Here is a 20,754-nt window from a genome sequence, read left to right as displayed (position 1 = left end):
CCGAAGCAAAACCTCTTGGTCGCTGTCAACAGAATCTCAAGTTACTGTCTAGATATGAGGAGACAATTTCTTGCTGCTGTGGTCAGCTAGAGGGCGCAAGGAGGTCACTTGGCCACCGTTGGTAAGACTTTGGCATGAAAAAGATCGGTCCCACTCAGGCTTAAAGGATCAGATTTTACTGACAGGTCGTTTTGGGGCGGGTCTAGGGGAGCCAGAGTTGCCCTTGTGGGGTAAAGTGATACAGCAGAGGAGGAAGAAAAAGAAATAAAGTGCACCGTAAACAGATAAGATGGAGATAAGGCGCCCACAGCGGAGGCTGCAAAAGATAACACTTTTTTAAAGACACAGACTCAGAGTCGAAGGAAAGCTCAAGTCATTTGCAAAATCGACGCAGTGACAAAACCCTCGAAATACCGTCTGCGGGTACCAACAGAAAACCAAGAACGACTTTATCTTGAGTGGATCTGTTGCTGTTGCTAATTGTGCTAACAATAGGTAGCATACAGCAAGTTTTTAGACATCCATCACTGCTGCTCATTGAGCTTTTAAGGCAATACAAAAGCAAGAGAACAAAGAACGTGTTCGCCTGGGGAGGCACAAGCGGCAATCAGTCACTCACTCTCTTGGGAGTTGGAAAGAAAGACAGAAAAAAGAAAGAAAGAAAGAACCGCATTAAAAAAAAAAAAAAAACAACATAAAGACAAAACACATTAATGCCACCAAAGTAAAAAATAAACAAATCACAAGCATCCAACCTTTCACTCATTCTGACTTAGGGCATTAATACAATGTCATGGGTAGCTTTGCTACATTACTTGCAAGTAAATCTACAGTGAAAAGTTTATTTTTCTATCACTTGATTTTGCAACACTTGACAAAAATTGCTGGATATGAAGTCACAAGAGGTAGATTACCAACCCTAAGACTTGATGCTACTCTTTGAAAAAGGGGAATTATATATATCACCAAGTTGAAGGAGGAGGACAATAGGTCAACTTCAGAGTTGCTTTTAAGCCATTCTGAGTTAATCTACAATGTTTCAGACACGATACGTAAGAGAAGAAATACAGCGATGGATGGACAGTTTCATTATTAAACTACTGATATCCAAGCATCTGTCAAACAAGCATTTCATTGACTGTAATTATATAACAGGATGGCTGTGAATTTCACACCTGAACATTCATGACAGGGGTCTTTATCTCTGGCTGCGTCATTATAAAATCGTGGTCTTGCAGAAATAAAAAGAGAAATGATAAAAACAATAATAACTGTCTGAGAACGCAGCCCTGAGAGACACCAGTATGACGTACTAAAAAAATAAATGAGTTCTGGCCACCAATATGAACTCTCTCAAGCCTGTGTTACATTCCAGTGTAATATCAGCTCATAGCTTGTGGTACAGCATGGCATCTTAAACTCAGTGTTAAACCTATTAATTGTTAAGGGAAGAGGATTCTTTTAAATATTTTAAGACACTTCCTGTTTCTTCTTGTGCCTACACTAGACTAGGTGTCTTAGGGGGTTTCATGCTTCCTTGCCGCCTGAGAAAAAAGTCAGCATTTTTACCCCCCAAAAAAGTTGACCTGCCTCATCTTTGTAATGGGTTATGCACAATATTATGGAGAGGTTGTTGTCAACACAGGGTAAATGTCATCTGTGTGGCCATGTTTTTTGTGATACCATGCAAGCATGCAGATAAACAAAAGTAAACAACTTAGATGGGATTTCTGCAGATTTTATAAATGCCAAGACTGATGATATATCCAAGCACATACTGTACATTTGACCATATGCTTTGTGCATTATACCAAGACGTCAGTGCAGCTCAGCAGATCCTAATTTTGCCTAGATTAAAAATAATAAACTGTAATCTGAAAAGGTCAAAAACATTTGAAATAAATGCTAGTTTTTTCACCCTAAACTTATATTTATCCTAATACGATGTTCTCCAAATCCTTGATCCCTAAAAGAAAAGTGTACAATAATTTCACTCTCAGCTTCAGCCATGGTTTTTCATTAGTGCCTGATCTGAGCCTTGTGGAAAAAGTGCCTGGGCCTTTCTGCTTCTCTCTCATTGCACTGTACATACTGTGTTATAACACACTCCCACATTCACCATGAAAAAAAAAAAAAAAAAAAACCCTTCCTCATCTTGGGACGCGGCCACGAGGCATTCAGACTGTCATTAAAGCATCATGCACACCCTGAAAGCGTTTAGCAGGGAGGAAATTCCAATGCTCGCCATCCGTTGGGAATGTTTTAATACTGGTTTTAAGCTGTTGCACAACTCTTGTTATCATGAAGAGACATAATAGTTGGCTCTATTGAGAGCGTCACAAAAGAGAGCCGTGATGTTTGGCCTTGTAGCCGGCGAATCGTGACGGACTCAACAAGAACAGGTCTGTCAGGGCGTCTGCGGTAATGAGGCATTATGGGGGGGGGGGACACAGAGCAGAGGAGAAGACAAAGAGTTTTCTGCCACTGTGGACCCACGGCTATCTATTTACCGCTTCCACCAAAGAAAAGCTATTGTTTTATGCAGGAAAACTACTATCAATACACCCCGGGAGAGCATACATAATAAATACACCTCTTCCTGTTTGCGACGCCGCTGCCGAACAAAAAACAGAGGGCGGGAAGCAGATATGACCGATGGGCAAACACGGTTGAGCGTACAACATGCACAACAAAGAGTGACCTTCAGCTTTGATCATCTGCACTGCAGTGATGAGGTTTCCTGGTTTGTATCAGACAAGCATCTGCGAGACTTTTTCCGTCGCCTCGCCTCACGTTATTATGACTATCTGTGATTTGTCACAAACTCTGTTTCATGAGCTCAGTCACTAAAAAAAGAAACATTTGAATTGTCCGCTACACATTTGTATCAAGACTCTTTCCAATTTTCCTCCCGGGACTTACCACGCTCTTCCTCAACCTTTAGTGCCTTGCGCACTTGCCGCTCCACAATCTTCGCAATAGAAATTGCCTCCATATCTGGCCGCAAACACCTCTCTGATGATAAACTCAAGGCGCTACGGAGTAATCGTGTTCTTAACTATTGAGTTCGCTCCTCTCCGGACTCCTCGTCTCGTCCCGCGGGGGCCTGGCGCAACTTTATTAAGGCAATTGCACGAGACCACCTCGCCTGAACGGTCGCGCCGACTGTCACTCAGCCACGACATTTCCCACGTCCTGATAAGCACGGATTCCCAGATAACGTTGACACTTTCTAAACTGGCTGGGGGTAACCACGCAAAAATGTCAAGTGCTGTCATGTCAGGGCTAAATGGTGTTTGGCGACATGGCAACTCAGTGGTTGCCATGTCGCACAGTGGGGTCACACAGTGCCGGTGTGACCCCCTTCAGCGTGTCCTCAAACCAAAGAAGGCCTCTGGACAATGTTGCCTGGCCTCTTTAACAGTTTTTATTTTTTTTTATAAAGGGATTTTGTTCTGTCCCCAGTGCTCCATGTGGTCAGTAACATCATGTACCCAAGTGCTACACTGTCTTCCCTGGTGTGTAGAGTGGAACTCTGAGAGGACAAAAAAAGAGGCTCTTAATTAGTCACTGCCAACATCATCCCTGTCCCTCTGTCAGAAAAACAGGCTACAGGTGTGTTTGTGTGCGTTTGTGTGAGTGAGTGTGTGTGTGTGTGTGTGTGTGTGTGTGTGTGTGTGTGCGTGCGTGCGTGTCTTTCAGCTTTTTGAGGACTAACCCCTTGACGCATTACCTTCATTGTGAGGACATAGCACTGCCATGGACTGTGTGTTTGGCTGCTCCAACACAGAGACTTTACCTTTACATTTTTTGGGTGAAGCAATGTCATGGGTCAGGGAAAATTTAACGCAAAATATTCCCAAATATATTAATAACCGTATCTGTATAGCATTGTAAATATGCAATTGTGAGGACAGAATATTTTTAATCAATCGACAGACTGAGGGTTTTTTTTTTTTTTTTTTTTTTTTAAGTGAGCATATATTGTGAAGTCCTCACTGGTTCCTCCAATCTTCATCTCCAAAGTATGGGTTAAAGGTTTTTCTTTTGAGAAAAGGTATAATTTGCATGAAGGTTAAGGTAAGATGTAAGGCATGCTGTAGTTTGGGTAATTGTTTTTGAGTTGAATGAGAAAAAGAATGGAAATATTTTCACATGCATTGCGAGCTCTTACTACATGATTGTGTCCCTGCTGCTGATGTTGTTGTTTGTCTCCTGTGGAAGCTTAAAAAAAAAATATATGCAGTGATTTGAGCCCACGACAAATTCAACCACCAGAACAATAAAATGCCATCTTATCATATCACACTGACTAAAGTGTGTTTGTGCATGCGAGTGGTTGTTGAAACCGAAACTGTGCCTCAGAACAGCGATGAGAAAAAATAGTGCAAGGGGGCACTGCTACGTAAGAATGCTTCTAAACAAACGCAGAAATGCTGGGTTTGATGAACAGGACAAATGCCAAGCTGCAACAAAAGAACTTGTACGCCACAAACAAATGCACCCGTATGGAGAGCGGGACAAATAGAGAGAGAGAGAGAGAGAGAGAGTAGAGAGAGAGGGAGAGCGGAGGGAAGACAGAGGCAGCAGCAGCAGCAGCAGTAGCAGCAGCTGCACAATACTGCCTGCTGCACTGCAGCAAAAATCTACACAGCACACCGGAGCCACCACACAACCTCCAGCGCTGCACAGATCAGACCCCTGCACAGCGCAGACAGAGAGGAGTCATGAGGACAAGAGGAGGAACACTTGTTATAGTGGCCCTTTGTTTCATCAAAACCAAGAGTGCATCGTGAAAAATGTCAAAAATGTGCATTAAAAACGTTTATTTTGTAACGCCTGAGAGAAATCACTCAATTGTATCAACGACAAAAGGGTTGACTGTCCATAGATTTGAATAATTAATCCCTCTTAAAGTCTGTAATGTGGTAACATAAGCACTGATAACCAAATTCTGACAATCAACAATTGTTGCAATCAACAATTGTTAAAAAGCACTGTTAATGCAATTCCACATGAATTACGCAATGTTAAAGAAAATAAACAATTAACCACATAATAAATGTAAAACCCAGTATGTTTTTTCCCCCCCAAATATGATACTTAAATCTATTTTTCATTAAAAAAAAAATATATATGTGCCTGTGGTATAAAATACGGCTTATAAATATATTAATTCAAATAGAAACTGACTGACTGACTTCAAGAAATTCAGTTAATGGACTTGCCTAATGTGGTGGTCTCGCCAGTAACGGATTATCTTTGACTGTGTACTTGATAAAAACAAACAAACTCAAACAATGCTATCCATTCGCACATGATCCGTCATCTGGGTTGTTTGTGTTCCAGAGGGTGACAGAGTGGATGAGGACATTTCTGTTCCTGCCGGGGGGGTGGGGGTAACAGCAACTGCTTCATATCAGCCGCAGCAGAGAAACAGCTGCTTGAGTTCAGCCTTCTGATGATGTCAGCGTCACTGTTCTGGGTGTTCTTAAGAATAAAAGGGAGGATATGTGATGTGTTATCTGGTTGTGATTTCAAGTGAGGTCAAATTACAATGTAAAAAATGACAAAAGACCAATGAGTGTTTCCATGAAGTGGATGGAGTTTAAATAATGAAATATGCCATTTTAAGGAAGTGACAGCAGACATAACAAAATGTAATGACGTTTTTGTGACAACTATTGGTTATAACGTGTCTGCAACCACTTTTTATGGGGAAACCACAAAGACATAATCATCATAAACAGCTTCCGCTTCACATCACTATGAGGCATTAGTGTTACTGCCTCAACACTGTTTGCATCTCCCATTCTGCACAATTACCAAGTCAAAAACCACCTCCAGCTAGCGTGCAAAAACTCGGTTGCTGATGACATAGACAATTTTCTTCTAAGTCATGGCATTTCACAAACCATTGCTCCAAAATACACACAGGCAGGTGTGTGGGAACCCAACCAAAGAAGCAGTTACTGTTCTAACAACCATTTACTTCTGAATCCTGCCAGTTCCTCCAGAATACACTGGCAAATTATATGTGCATGGACTCAAGCGATGACGCATCTCGCCGAGTTCATCCTGCTGAGGGGGGGAGCGCAGTCCGGTGATGGACAGTAATAAATGAGATGCAGGCCAATAGTGAGTCATGAAATCATATCAGCGATCAATCATAATCAAATCATTAAAAAATTTACTTGCAGCCCCTCGACTGGCCGACCGACTGACCTCACTCCGAGTTTCCCCCATCCTTCAGCCAGAAGCCTTGATGGGCCCTCTGTCTAATCACACACTGGGCCAGAACACGTTGCGGCCCAGTGGGGCCTGATGAAGGTTAAAAACGTTACATTCTCATCATCAGAGCCACGGGGAACATGACCCAACCTTCCCTGCAACATGCTAATGGGACTGCATCACGCCCGGGCCAAAAACGGCAGTCGGGTTGGGGGTTGCATGACTGACGACATGCAGTGGCACAGACACACACACTGCAGCTGCTTTTAACAAGGGGGAGGATGGAGGCGCTCTGTTAGCATCTTCACAAAGAGATGCATTCAAAGATCTGTGTTTTTGAAACAGTGTTGGGAAGATTAATTTGCAAATGTAATTGGTTAATGTAATCAGTTTCCCTTTTAAACATGTAATAGCAGTGTAACTATTGCAGTTACTTCAGCAAAGTAATGTAACTAATTCCATTTGGCTGCATTTTGATTGCTTTTCTAAATTTTCAATCAAGGTTCTCAACTGTTTAGACCTGACAACGTTCAGCTTCCAGCTGTACTCAAAACGGCTGAGAGACAATTCAACTGGCAGGCGAGTGGAACCAATTGGAAGCATCAGAATAGCATCAAACTTTTGTCTGTGGGGGGAGAAGCAGAAAAGGATGGCGCTCGTGCCAAGCCGGTGCACGAGGACACCAGGCAGAGCGACACACGAAATTCAATTACATGTTTTTCCAGTAATGTGACTCATTACAATTATCTTTATTCTGTGATTAAATTACTCCCTTTTACAGAATAAAGGGAGTAACGAGGTTACATGTGCCCCAACACTGGTTTTAAATGACAGCATTAGCAAGCGGTGAGTTTTCACTGCCGAGGATGCCTCTTTGTTCTTGTAGCGGCAGTTAAATTGTCGTCATCATTTCTTTTTTTATATCCACAAAACACTTCAGCGGTTCGTCACATTCATTTATCGACTGGACTCGTTCCATTTACTGTCTTCCTTCATTCTTTTTTTCCTTCCTCTGCATTTCTAGATCAAGACTGCTGTTGTGGTTTCACTAACACGAGGTCTAAACAGGGCCGTAGCATCACTCTATCAAGCTGACTGACCATTAGCCCGCCAAGATATCATCCTCCCGGAGAGCCCGCGGATCCTCGCTAATGTAACACAACCGCTCGCCGCCCCCCCCCTCCCCCCCAGTGACCGCTAAGGACCCGTCACGCAGGTAATCATGCCTTTCGCAGCTTCTTTGCAAATTGCGCCGTGTTGACCTGCGCGGCAAGAATTACGGCTCTCCGAGCGCTGCATCAACAGGAGTTCAATGGCCTTTTTGAAAGTATCCTGTTGTTATAATCTCCCATTGAAAAATTGTCAGCGAATGAGAAGATAATTGGGAACGGAGGCTGTTGAAACAAGGCGAGTGGTTTCGTCGGAGGGCTGGAGTGAGAGTACGCAAGAAGTTGGCACTTGGCACTACTTGGGCAGCACTTACACATACGGTACATAAAACAGATCTTTATTTTTAAGGTATCATTCCCTTCTTCAAACTGTCTTACAACCTTTCTTGCAATCTAAACAGCTTCCAGTAACCAGCCTACCAGTGTCTTCTGAAAACTTTCTCAGCTGGAGAAAATGCAAGGCCTGCAGCGCTCTTATCTTCCAAATTCTCAATTCATCCTGGGCATAAACATTTCCCAACCGGCAACTGGCTAAATTGCACTAATTTTCTTCTCTTTTTCAACCACAGTGCAGTGGATCGACCCTGGCAACGGAGCTCAGCCTCCCCAGGAGAACCCAACATGTGTCGAAGTCCTCTGAGATCCTGGAAGAACAAGCATCGGGTCTCTCAGAGAACCCCGCGTAGAGTTTTTGTAACACATGGCCACACCTTCGGTCACACAAGCGGGAGACGTGTCACACAGCCTATTAAGGGCAAAGGAGTGAGCCGAATTAGAAGATGATTTATGGGAAGCTCCGGAAGATCCAGAGCACAAAAGCCAAGCAGGAAACGCAGGGGCTGTTGCACATGCTGCTGTAAAAGGCTATTTTAAGACGAGCCTCCAATTCCCAGTGTTAGTGAAACAGAACAGCGCTAACATTGTTACCCAGATATTCCGTAAGCCCCAGCAGCAAATCTCGCAAGGTCAAGTAAATGAAACAGGTAGGTAGAGCTGAAGGAACGCGCCGCGGCACAACTGAAGCGAGGTTTCGACTCCTGCCTGATTTTTTTTTTTTTGAGTAGTTTGAGTCGCTGAGGCTGTCACCCACGGTGTGCTGGAAATCCCTGCGAGCACACGAGCACCACTTCCTGCCAATCCCCAGCGGTCATACAGCAGAAACCAATGATCAATTTCATTGTTGAAAGAAAAGGGTGAAAGATCAACAATTCTCAATGGACTAACATTTGTTTTCGAGTGCGCTGGTTTTAGTGAGCGGGGCCGGGCTGCCGCGAGCAACCGCGCGATTTGTTCGCTCACAGCTCAGCTTCATGGCAGGGAGGGAAGAGTTGAGTTGATACAAGAAGCCAGAGGTGTTACCGAAACAGCTGCTAAATTAAATAAATTCAGTAAAAAACAAAAAATAGCAGTTGCACAAGGGTAACATGTTGTCCCGACTCTTCTTTGCAGCTAGCTAGCTAGCAGATAAAGAAATAAATAAAAGAGTTGGGGGCGACGAGGAACCATGAGTCAGTAAAAAAAATGACAAGAGTTTTGAGCGATTCTTTTTCCGGCATCAGTGAAATAGGCTGAGGACACTTCTGGAGAATCTTAATACTATTATGTTAAAAGCACTAATAAGGTGTCATATTAAATCCATATTCAGAGCTTTCAGAAGACGGCGTGTTATTTTGTTATTGCAGATTGTTATTTTTCAGGTCAGTAGCAGCACAGCTCACACAGCACCTTGAAAAACTCCAACGCAGCAGGATGAACGTGTTCAAAATTGCTCCGCTGTCCTTTCCGTTGTCTTAAGAGGATATATTGATGTCGTTCCAGGCCTACAGTAAACATGTCAGTCTCGGCATCGGCGTAAATACTCTCGCTGACCTTAAGCAGGTGGTTTCGGATTAGAAAGTCTACGAAGCTGACGCATGCAGTCAGTTCACGCCATGTTCTCCATTTAGACCAAGGGCTTTGACAGCGAAAGAGGAAAACCCGCCGCGCGTTCCCGGAATTTCTGGATGAAAAATTTTTCACATCTTAACTCATCTTGTTTTTCTTTTCTGAATCGCAGCCGAAGCACACATTATTACTTTGACTCAGGCACGTGGGGGTCCCGTGTAACAAGCGATCACGCCGCAGGTAGAAAACTGTCTCCTCGGCTCGACTCGCGGAGCAATCAGCTAATCTCCTCAACTCGGCTCTATATCGCCCACCAAATGCACACCGGCATTAGGAGCAAAGACGGAGCGGAGATGCGTTGGATGGTCTAAAGTGGAAAAATACAACCTCCTACCTCGGTTCATCTAAAATGACAATATTTACCGTAATGTTTTCAATCTCAGAGGAGCACGTAGCAATAAGCGCAGCCTTGGCTTGAAATACAGACACATTTCCTGCGTCATGACTCTAAAAACGACTGTTTTTTTTGTTTGTTTTATTGTCTGACGTGAGCTCCAAAGGAGCTGACGGTGAACTCATCACGATGTCTGGGCCGACTAAGACAATTATGTTAGAAATGGGTGTCAAACATGCGGCCCGGGAGCCAGATCAGGCCCGCAAACATGTTTTTTTCCGGCCCGCAAGATGATTTTGCAAAGTTCCATTTTTTTTTTAATAAAAGAGGATGTTGCAATAGCATTTTCTGCTATGCAAACAAACTGAGCAAGTGGGCCCAAGTACAGCCACTCTGCAGCTACGTTGTCTTCCTACCTAAAGAGAAAAGTGCATGCAGAGTGCAGTGTTCCAAGAACAAGACCAAAGTAAAACAAGGAAAAAAGTTGTTGTTATTTTAAGTTATTATTATACCATGATTTTACCAGTCCAGCCCGCTTAGGAATAGATTTTCCTCTATTGGCCAGTGAACTGAAATGAGTTTGACGCCATCATCCAGAGGATCGTACGTAATACAAACACATCCAACAAATTACCCTTTTCTCTGGAGCCCAGAAAGTGTCTAAATACTGAACTAGGTTTAACATTGCCTCTAGTTGAGCCTTGAATTAAATCATCATTCAAAACTTGAATTTGCAACTGCAATCTTTGTCTGTCCCGTTTGGTGGCAAACAGGTGCACACGGTGGGTTTTAGAGCTTTTTAACTGTCAACAGCTGGCTGTTGCGACTGCGAAGCCCAAAGAGTGAACCCAAACAGGGAAGTCGGGAGCGTTAATTAAAAACAAACAGATGCATACGTTGCATAAAGCCGAGAGGACTCCCAGGGTCGGCGGAGCGGCTCTTTCATAATCGTACAATCAATCGGTCCCTTGTTAACAAACACAGACTGCCGCAGCTTTAATTCAAATAAAAACATGTTTAAAAATAAATATATTCAAAAATCTGCGTCAAAGCTGTACGGCTGGCAGGTTTCACAATGTGACTCAGTGACAGTGTGAAATCGTCAAGAGAGGGCACTTCAATAGGCGACGCACCAGCACATTTTAATTCTTGCGCCGATATTAACAAACCTGGAATGAGATGCCGATGTCAAACAACCCGCGTGTCATGTCAATTGGCAAAAGACGCCGTGTCACGCCGGGTCTTTCCGGGGTGCACGGGAGAACTGATCCGTTTCATGGTGGCTGCCCTTGGGATGAACTTCCATCAGGTGTAAACCCGTGGGAGCGCACGGCAGCGGGACCATCCACCTGCGAATCTGGAGTCAAACTCCAGTCCAGTCCGGCCAGTCTGGGCCCACTTCCATCCTGAGGCCACACTCCATTCCAGGTTGGATGCTTCCCTTCTCGCCTTGTGGATGACTTGGATGAAAACTCGATCGTCTCTGTTAAAGGAGGCTCGGGCCAGGCAGCTACTTGAATCTTATCAACCCCTGCAGGTAAAACTTTACGAACGCAGGCAGAGGCAGCTACAATTAACACGGCGGAAACGGTCGACAGTGCCGCTGTTCTCACACCAGCTCCGTGTGGACGACCGGGCTGTGCGGTTCCTCAGCGGATTTATGAAATTGCACTGACCACGAGACCTCAGCCCGAGCCTGGGAACACGCAAAAGCTGCAGCCGAGGCCGTTCCCGGCGAACTTGCAGCGATGTTTTTGTATGCAACCTAGCAACATGCCACAGTGATGGGAGGAGGATATTTTTAGCTAACCCCGCTGTTAGTCTAATTGTAGGAGGTCTTGTTTGAATCTTACCCGGCCCAGTTAATCAGACGGCAGGCCCTTTGTTATATATCAAGTTAAAGACAGATTAGACCTGTAGATTAGATTCATCGGGGGAGGCAGATAAGAAATGCGAATGTCAGATGTTTTGTCTTTGTCTAACATTTAGAACGAGACGACCACAGAAGTGGCATTTTAAGCAGTAACTTGAGTCCTTAACTGTTCAAGTGTCTGCTCAGTAGAGCCGGACACCAACAGTGAACACCTGTACAAAAGAAATATCATTTCAGACAGGAAGAAAGCAATAACAGTAACTGTGTCCTTAAAGAAAAGCTGATCCAAATTTCCAGTTGTGACTGTTTGACTTTTGCTCTCTTCATTTTTGTTCCTGACTTAGAAATAGAGACATTAAACCAAGCCTGGAATAATCCAAACCTACTGACCCTCCTGTCCAGACAAGTCCACTGTAGAAGACAGTTTACAATTACCCAAAAAAAAGCCTTTTAAGTCACCGACTACTCCTACAGACATCTTATTTCACAACATGTAATATAAAATAACATAACAACCACCTACGGTATTATTTTATGTTTGAGGGAGCTGGGCAGGAGAGTAATATAAAAAAACATGTCCACATACACTGCGATAGTTTTCTAGCACCATCACCTGTGAGCCTGACGAGGCAGCACCAGTGACTCAAGCACATTATTTTGGGTCACAGCCCTCAGTGTGAGGTCAGGCCTCAGCCTCGCAGGAGGCACAAACAGAAGCAGCCCGGGCCGCTGTGGCTTCCGGTTGTCGCACGCCACGCGCCACGTGCGACGGCGCCCGCCGAGGCGCACTCTCACGTGGACGACCAGCGCTGCCCGACGCTCGGCGAGGAGCCCCGTGACTTCGCACGGCTAACTTTGTGACTTTGTCCTCTTAATGTTTTATCTCCAAATGCCCTCATTAATACCCCCCCTGACAGTCATCTTGACTATATGATCCACTGGATGACACTCAGATGTTGGGGGGGGGGGCTGGGAGAAAAAAAAAAAGTTTTAAGATGACAGCTGTGGTGATTTGCACAATCATCAGCGCTGCGCAGGCTTCGGGGCGTATCTCCATCCTTGCCACTCAGTCCCTTCGTTACTTAATTGACTTAATGAAGAACGTCCGCTAGGATGTGCGCGGCCGAGCCGAGACACGAGGACGAGCATTAAGGTTTCGCCGGAGCAACGCGATGATCATCGGGCCTCGGGACACGTCAGGCGGATAAGATGCTTGGAAATTGGGTTAAGTTAACTGCACTGGCCTCGACAAATTCGTCACGCCGTCGCGCGGACGCCGCGAGAAAGTGAGCCGTTGCGTTCGGGGTTCGGACTTTGGAGTGGGTTTGCTAATTTGTATTGGAATAAATCATCACTCGGCTCTTCATCTTTATCGAAAGAAGTGTGAAATAGCGGTGGCAGGTTCAAGAGGCTGACTCAAGCGGGAGGAGATGCTCGATCAAAAGCGTGTGATGTGGAAGCCTCGCGCTGCTCTTTGGGTGCCGCGCAGCCACTGGGACGGACCTCTCGACACCAGACTGTCTTTGAAGAAAACAATTTTTCCTCAGCGTATGAAGACGTAAAACCGCCGAACAAGCCAGAAATGTAGATATTTGCCATCAAATAATTTGGATTATGCAGGACGACAAGCCTTCAACTTGAATTTACTTACCCTGTAGAGCAGATGGGTGCCAAATTTGAAGAATAAAAACTCAACCATCCTTTCTGTCAGTCACTGGTGCAAAATGTTTTGGATTGGTTTTAATTTTCAACAGATTTTATAACCAATTTGCTTACATTATGGGTAAAGAGGCTAACGTACAAGGTTGCGAAGTGGCTGAAAAACAAATGGAAGTAGACCAGGAAGACAACGCTAGCACAAGGTGCTAATTAGAATGGATGCTGCTATGGTGACAGTTTTATCAGTGGGTGAAAATTTGCTCTTAAGAGAGCAACATGCAAGTCTTGTGTTCATTTTCCAATGAATGAATGGTGTCAATGTCTTCACTGGTTTACTGCCTGTCGAGCATTCTGCAATCAACTTTTGGAAGCAGATCATGGACTTGCAAGATCGGAGACAACCGCCTATAAAGACTCATTTTGGTGACTGAAAACCATATCTACCATATATATCTTTCCACACACATGACTTCACGCTTCTCATCCTCGAAGGAGCCCTCACGCCAAAGTGTCTCAGCTCTGCTTGTCCATGATTAAGGAAAAAAAAAAATAACCCCAACAGGAAAAAAAAAAAAACACCACTGAGGAAACAGATGCCCCCTGAGGCACTGGACCCAGATTTAACCTCTTTGGATGCACTGGTGATAAGCAGTCGGCGGGCCTGTTTTTTGTTTGAGTTTTCTTTTTTTTCTTCCTATTGTTCGGAGTGAAAGACAGAGATAACGCCGCAGACAGATGTTTCTATGTCGACAGCCTTATTGATACAGCCTGGTTGGCTTAATCTCTCTGTGTTCTCTCAGTCGTGTTACTAAAAATACAGCCAAAGAGCTGGAGCACTCTATCTAGGCCTCTGCAGCTCGGGCCTATAGTGAGCACTATACCAGAGACACCTGCCACGGCTGACGGTGGGACACACAAAGGATTCTCCGCGCTATGGCGACGCTGAGACTTTGAAAAAAAAAACTGGTCTCAGGTGGTGTTGGGGGCAGCTCTGCCGCCGAAAATAATCGGTTTGATTTGTTCACATCTGCTGAGTTGGCTCTAGTTTGCAATAGAAGGGCGAACGCTTACGATTGAGACACGTCTCGGCCCGTCCTGGCCTACTTATTTTCCCCCGCTAAGTGCGTACCGCTTCAGCAGAAAGTCCCACGGCTGAGCCCTGTTGACACCACTGTTCAGCAGAACGCAGGTCCACCGAGGTACTGGCAAGCCAGCTTTAGGTGCACATTGCGTCTTCACATCTGACAAGTTCCACAGGCTTAGTCTCGATCGATCCATTGCATGTCGGAGGGATACAGAATGTCTGTCTGCAGCTTCTAAACTTTGCTGCACTCGCACATTCACAATGGTGAGGATAAAGGTTGTCAAGCTAAATAAAAACCCCTGCCACACAGAGTACTTCGATGTAAATTTACATATAAATATAAAAAAGAATCACGATAATAAGAGCAAATGCATTGGAGTAATATTTTAGGGCCATCAAAAGCATCCAGCAAACCAGTTAAAACTTCTTCTATTTAGCGCCAACTGTTGGTACTCACAGACTAAAAGGGTAATCCAACCTTAAATTCTTTTCAAGAAACAAAAGAAAATTCCAACTTGTGTCACCACTGGGATCTACTTAGATGTATGAGTCACTGCAGTGCCACACAGTCCCACCAGAGTTTTCCCACTCTGCTGCATTCACTCGTGTCCCAAAGTTTATGTAATGAGAATGTGCTAGCAACTTCATCACATGCACAGTGGCACAGGCAATCTAGGCCCTTAAAGGAAGCAGACCTGGCTGCCAGAAAGGGTAGGATTCCACATAAAAGGGAAAAAATATAAAGTGACTAATTTTAAAAAACACAAACATCAGGCCTGTGATAAGGCCTATGAGGACGTGGCGGCTGCTGCTGCTGCTACGTCTCTTGCTTAACAGCTGAATGCGCAGCGAAAACCAGCAAACTTCAACTCGTGCGGCCACTTTTGGGCTACTTCGCCAAACGCATGTGTCACTGCAGTGGCAGCGGGGGGTGCAAACAGTCCTGCGACGGCGCGGCGATGATCTACTATACCGCAGTCGCAGCGTGGAGGATGAGCTGCAGAGCCGAGCGGATCGCCCTCAAAAGACCCACATCAGCTGGTAGCAGCGTCACCCTCCCCCCCCGACCGGACCCCGACCACCTGGGGCTCCTCCTCAACCCACTGCCGCCTGTTGAAAGGCACGACCCCCGGTCGGAAGGGGTGCGCGGCACTGATGAAACCCGTGACATGCTCGTAACACCCGGGGTCGCTTTAATCACTGGACAAGTCAAGATGCGAGGCCACGTCCAACGCTCAAAGTGTTACGGCTTTGGCGGCGGCAGGCTGGAACCTCTGGCGGCGGCGAGAACGGCGACAATAACAATAGTAGCAATTTATAATCGAGGGCTGATCTGGAAAATCCCACGGCCGCCGCACGATGAACGCCGGCGGCCTGCCGCGGCCGAGGGAGCAACGCTTGAGGAGCAGCCTGTCTGCAAAGACTTGCCTGCCTTCCTGCTGAAAACAGCAGCTATGTGTGTGTGTGTGTGTGTAGCCTGTTTTAATCCAGAAGTGGTGTTGCAGAATGTGGTGGTGGTTGTGAGTGTGTGTGTGTGTGTGTGTGTGTGTGTGTGTGTGGTGGGGGGTGCAATGCTGCTGCAGTAAACCCGGGGATGGAATAATCTGGTTAACGTGGAATCACGCTGGACGGAATAATTGAACGTGGATTCGAGCCCCTGCAAAGGAGGAAGAGGAGGAGGAGGAAGGGGGATAAAGCATCCTCAGTGTGTGTGTGTGTGTGTGTGTGTGTGTGTGTGAGTGTTTAAAAAGTTAGATACCGTGGTGATGCGGGAGGAAGAGCCGCTGAGGAGGAGGAGGGGGGGGGCGATGCTGATGTGTTACTCTCTTTTTTTCTAGGGTGTCTGCGCCCCCCTCACTCACTCACCCCCCCCCCCCTCAAAAAAAAAAAACAGCTGATAGTGGCTGCACTGAATAAGTTGCCCTCCCCCCCACACACACACACCACCACCACCTCTGCATGATCCACTTGCTGCATGAACGCGATTCGCAGATCTGTCACCATTACGACAAAAAACAAACAAACAAACAAACGAAGCAGCACGGCACGACGCACGCATTCAGTCTCGCACTCGCTCGCTCGCACGCACGCAGGAGAACAGGAGGAGTGTGGGCAATGGTGGTCGCCGGCGGCGGGTGGGGGGGGGTGTAGGGGGAGGGATAGTGGGGGGGTGAGAGGGGGGCTTACCACTTGGATTCTTGTTTTTCTTGAGACTCTTGCCACAAAGACACTGCAGCATATGCGTTCCTTTGCTGACAATGTTCCACAGAAACCACATTGACTTGGGCGAGGAGCAATCCCGTGGCTTAAACACCCAGATGGAGACGAGGTCCTCGCGGTTGCATAATAAGAGCAGCAGCAGCAGGAGGAGGAGGAAGGAGGTGGAGGAGGAGGAGGAGGAGGAGACGGCGGAGGAGACGGTCGGACCGCTTCTCCGGGATGGTGTCATGAAGAAGGAGCGGGAGGCACATCCGCGGGCGGCGACGCGCTCGCGTTCACGTGGCGAAGCTCGCAGCCGGGCGTCAGTCGGACTTCTTGACAGTGCCGCGTCCGTGCCTGCTGCGCCCCCCCACCCCCCGCTGGCGTGCTGTGCGAAAAAATAAAGAGGTGAAAAATGATGAGAGACACGCGGGGACGCCTCCTCAACTGGTCGACCGGCGGGGAAGCGGACTCTGCCAGTTGCATGTGTTGCGGCGGGAGGAGGAGGAGGAGAACGCAACTCAAAAAGGTGGAGAGCGGTGCGGTGCGGCGCGGCGGCGTTCCGTTGCCCGCCCGTTCACTTCATCACTCTGAGGAGAGCAGCGGAGGAGGAGGAGGAGGAGGTGGTGGTGGTGGCGGTGGAGGAGGAGGAGGAGGATCTGCACAGCATCAAAAGCCAGGGGAGGATGCATCGTATGCGCACGCTGCTGCTCCTGCCGCCGCCGCCGCAGCAGCCGCTGCAATGATATCCCCGAGCGAGCGCAACATTGCCGGGGGGAAGAGAGGGAGGTCGAGGTGCAGTCCGGTCCGGTCCGATCCGATCCGCAGCTGCCGGTGCTGGTGCTGATGGTAGTGGTGGTGGTGGTGGTGGTGCAGCTGCAACAACCAGCTCGCTCAGCGAGGTCAGACAACGGCAGCAGCACTTCTCGTCTCTTCCCAGTCCCACACTGCAGCTCCGCCGTCCTCCTCTTCCTCTTCCTCTTCTTCTTGGCTCTGACTCCTCAAGTGTAGCTTTTATTCTCCCCCTCCTCTCCTCGCCACCTCTTTTTTTTGTTCTTCCCCCCCTTCAAGGCTTTTTCACGCGAGCGGTATCTCCAAAAGTGCGACGACGCGCTTGCAGGAACGCATGCATCCTTTCCTGCACCCACTCCCGCAGCTTTTCCTTTTTTCTTTTTTCTTTTTTTTTTTAGCGTCGGACCTCAGTCAGAAATAGACGGGGAGGGAGGAGGGGTTAAATTAAAAAGAGTGGCTTTCCATTACGTAAACACGTGGTTTCTGCGCCGTCATTTCAGTGATGCTGTGGGATCTTTTTTCCCCTTTCCCCCCTTACCCCTCCCCTTCCCGGCGTGTGTGTGTGTGTGTGTGTGTGTGTGTGTGTGTGTGTGTGTGTGTGTGTGTGTGTGTGTGTGTGTGTGTGTGTGTTGTAAACGAGACTATTGTCCAAAGCCGACTCTGCTCTGAACAAACACATTCGAGGAAAATTTTCTGCACGCGCCTCGTCGTACCTAGCTTCCGCGCTTCCTCCTCCTCAAGTTGACGCAGTTTTTTGTTTGTTTGTTTGTTTGTGTGTTTGTTTTTGTGCTTTAATTGTTTAACCCGACAAGTCATTCGCTAAACTCCACAGTCACAGGTGTGACGAGTCGACTCACCTGTTAGTAGCTTTCCCGGCGACACTTCCGTGTTCCTTGTACTTCCTCTTCCTGTTCCACGCAAAGCAGCAACAAATGGCTGATTTTTTTTTTGGGCGGGCAAATTGGACTTTGGCTAAAATAAGCTGTTATGTATTAATAAGTGTGAGAGAATTGAAAATGAAACATATTTAAAGTAAAGCATTTTCACAATTTATCGACTTAAAAAAAATAATTGATTTTAAAGGTTACTTACAGTTTGTGTTGCCTCTCTATTTACAACCTTTGTTATGCTAAAACTGGGTTGATGGGCGGTGAAGGCGGAGCCAATACCTGGCTGTGGACGTTGTCACTGACCTAGCGAAAGCAACAAGTGGCCCCCTCGTGACATTATAAAGAGAGATTTTCCAGAATGTGGATGTTCTAGCATGAAAAGGTAAAAGAAAGTGTTTGGTTTTCCTCATTTCTGGGGAGTTCGCTGACAGAGCAGAGACACTTGTCAGAGTTAACCTGACATTCATTTCTGAAAGTCAGCTATGTTACGCACTGGGCCTTTGGTTTTGCATCATGTTTATATGAACGTCCTCTGTTTTTCTTCGTCCTCCCCGAGGCTGGCTCGCGTTACTCTTGACAACTGTTTGCCCTGCACCGCCGCTCTTCTCCAAGGATTTGAAGGTTTTCCATCACAGGCCGAGACATTGTTTTCACTCGGATTCACCTGCTCTCAGCAGGCAGGCAGGCAGGCGGGCAGGTTGTCGAGAGGGAGGAAATTTGTCTCAAGTGGGAACACTGTGTTTTCTCTCTCTCTCGCTCTCGTAGATAAACAAGGATGCTGAAATTGATGTAAAACCAGATGTTACTTTTTTGATGTTTTCTTTTGTTTGTGTTTTGCCCGCAGTCTGGTATTGAATTGCAGCTTTGGTAAACCAGAGTTACTCACATGCACACAATCAGGAGACAGTTTGCATGGGTTTTTTTTGTTTGTTTTTTTTTTTGTGAAACTGGACCTATCAGCATCTCAGGGCTGCTCAATCCCACACACAAGTGTTAGACAAGCGCTTGCCAGAACAGCTTCTTCTAATGACTGACGTGCAAAACAAACGCTAACACTGCAAGAAAAACACACGGAACACTTTGTTTCTTTTCAATGACTTTTAACCTACGGTGATGTAATGTAAATACAGTTGCATAAGAATGTTTTGTATTCACAGAGAAGCAGAGCCCCCTTTCATTTTCTTTATTATCTATAAAATCAACCTTGAAGCAACGCACGTCTTCGCCAATAAAGCACCCCAAGTAATGTTGTCCATATATGATTGAGAGAGTGATAGACAAAGCTGTTTTTCCACCAGCGGAGCGAGAGCGTGAACGTTATCAGCTGAAGCGGGTTGATGTGAGACTGCAGGACTTAATCAGAGGGCTCGTGTTGTGCGTCCATCTCTGAGGTGCAACATTTCTCCGCTTTAATGACTCAGTCTTCTGGTGCCCAGGTTGCTTTGGCTGTCTGGGATTAGCAGTGCTGCCAGACACTTCGGAACAACTCCTTCTTCTTCTTTTTTTTGCCTTCTCGACTGTTTTTTGCTCTTAAACGCAGTTATGATTTTGCAGAGTCACCGCTTAAAAGTCTAAAGCACGGGTGGGTTTTTGCAACTGTCTAACCCTTAAGTGCACCTGTGGTGTTTTTGCTACCATCATCGAGAAGAGGTAAATGCAGAGGTAAATGCACATACATATATATATATATATATATATATATATATATATGTGTATATATATATATATATATATATATATATATATATATATATATATATATATATATATATATATATATATATATATATATATATATATATATGTATAAGGGGCTGGGGGAATATATTTCATACAACCAGGATAATATGTAGAATTGCACATGTAGTTGTGGGATGAACATTGATTTGAATCAGCAATATCACAGTGTAGCAATTTCTTTTTTTTTTTTTCACAATGTCAATATGGACAGCTTTGTCTCCCTCCGGGCCGCACAAGTTGATGTACAAGCAATTAATTTACAGTCATTTAAACTGGATGAATATATCCGTTCTATGAGTTCAAATGGACTACGTGGCATTAGCGGCTGCTGGGTGAGTGCACTGCAGGGCTCTCTCCACCGAGCCACTGCAGGAGCCGCTCATGTCGTCCTCGCTATCGATCCGTCGAGTGTAATGTAAAGTATCATTGCACCCTGGAGGATATCGCCGCACAATTTTGTCAGGGATCATTAGAATACTTCTTTTTGATTACCCCGGCTGTGGGCGGCCGCAAGCGGCTCCCGTGGGGCTGTTTGGCTTTTGTTTTTTGTTTGCCTGTTTGTCAAGTTAAAGAAAGGGAATTTAATATGCACAGAGACTGCCTCCTTTGTAGCTTTAATGGTTAAAACACTCACGACTGTCATATCATGGACTATCCTACACCTGCTGAAATATGCACAACTTCAACCCCATTTTTTATATCTTTATTTCCAGCTCGACTTCAGCAGGCGTCTGCTTACAACCTCCGATCCTCGCAAGTTTTCTTTTCCTGATAAAACCGATGCTTCATCGGACGGTGAATACTGCTCTGCTCTCAGTAATGTGGGCCTTGCAGGCGAT

The 20,754-nt window shown here is 46.0% G+C and overlaps 1 protein-coding gene across 2 annotated transcripts in view; it reads right to left on the bottom strand.

Moving 5' to 3' along the window:
• Window positions 1-17,914, bottom strand: part of fgf14 (fibroblast growth factor 14) — a 96,928-nt gene extending 79,014 nt beyond the window's left edge. The window contains exon 1 of one of the 2 annotated variants that reach the window (XM_076031090.1): window positions 16,482-17,914. In XM_076031090.1, the coding sequence (XP_075887205.1) occupies window positions 16,482-16,743 (262 nt within the window). In that variant the 5' untranslated portion in view covers window positions 16,744-17,914. Of the gene's footprint in view, window positions 1-2,922; window positions 3,143-16,481 lie in introns of those variants that run through there. The other variant, XM_076031092.1, reaches the window with a different exon arrangement.
• Between the last annotated feature and the right edge of the window lie 2,840 nt (window positions 17,915-20,754).

Source organism: Nelusetta ayraudi, unplaced genomic scaffold (assembly GCF_046127955.1).
Source record: "Nelusetta ayraudi isolate G7.1 ecotype Tasmania unplaced genomic scaffold, CSIRO-AGI_Nayr_v1 ptg000031l, whole genome shotgun sequence".
Lineage (NCBI taxonomy): Eukaryota > Metazoa > Chordata > Actinopteri > Tetraodontiformes > Monacanthidae > Nelusetta > Nelusetta ayraudi.
This window is presented reverse-complemented; position numbering and strand designations above follow the sequence as displayed.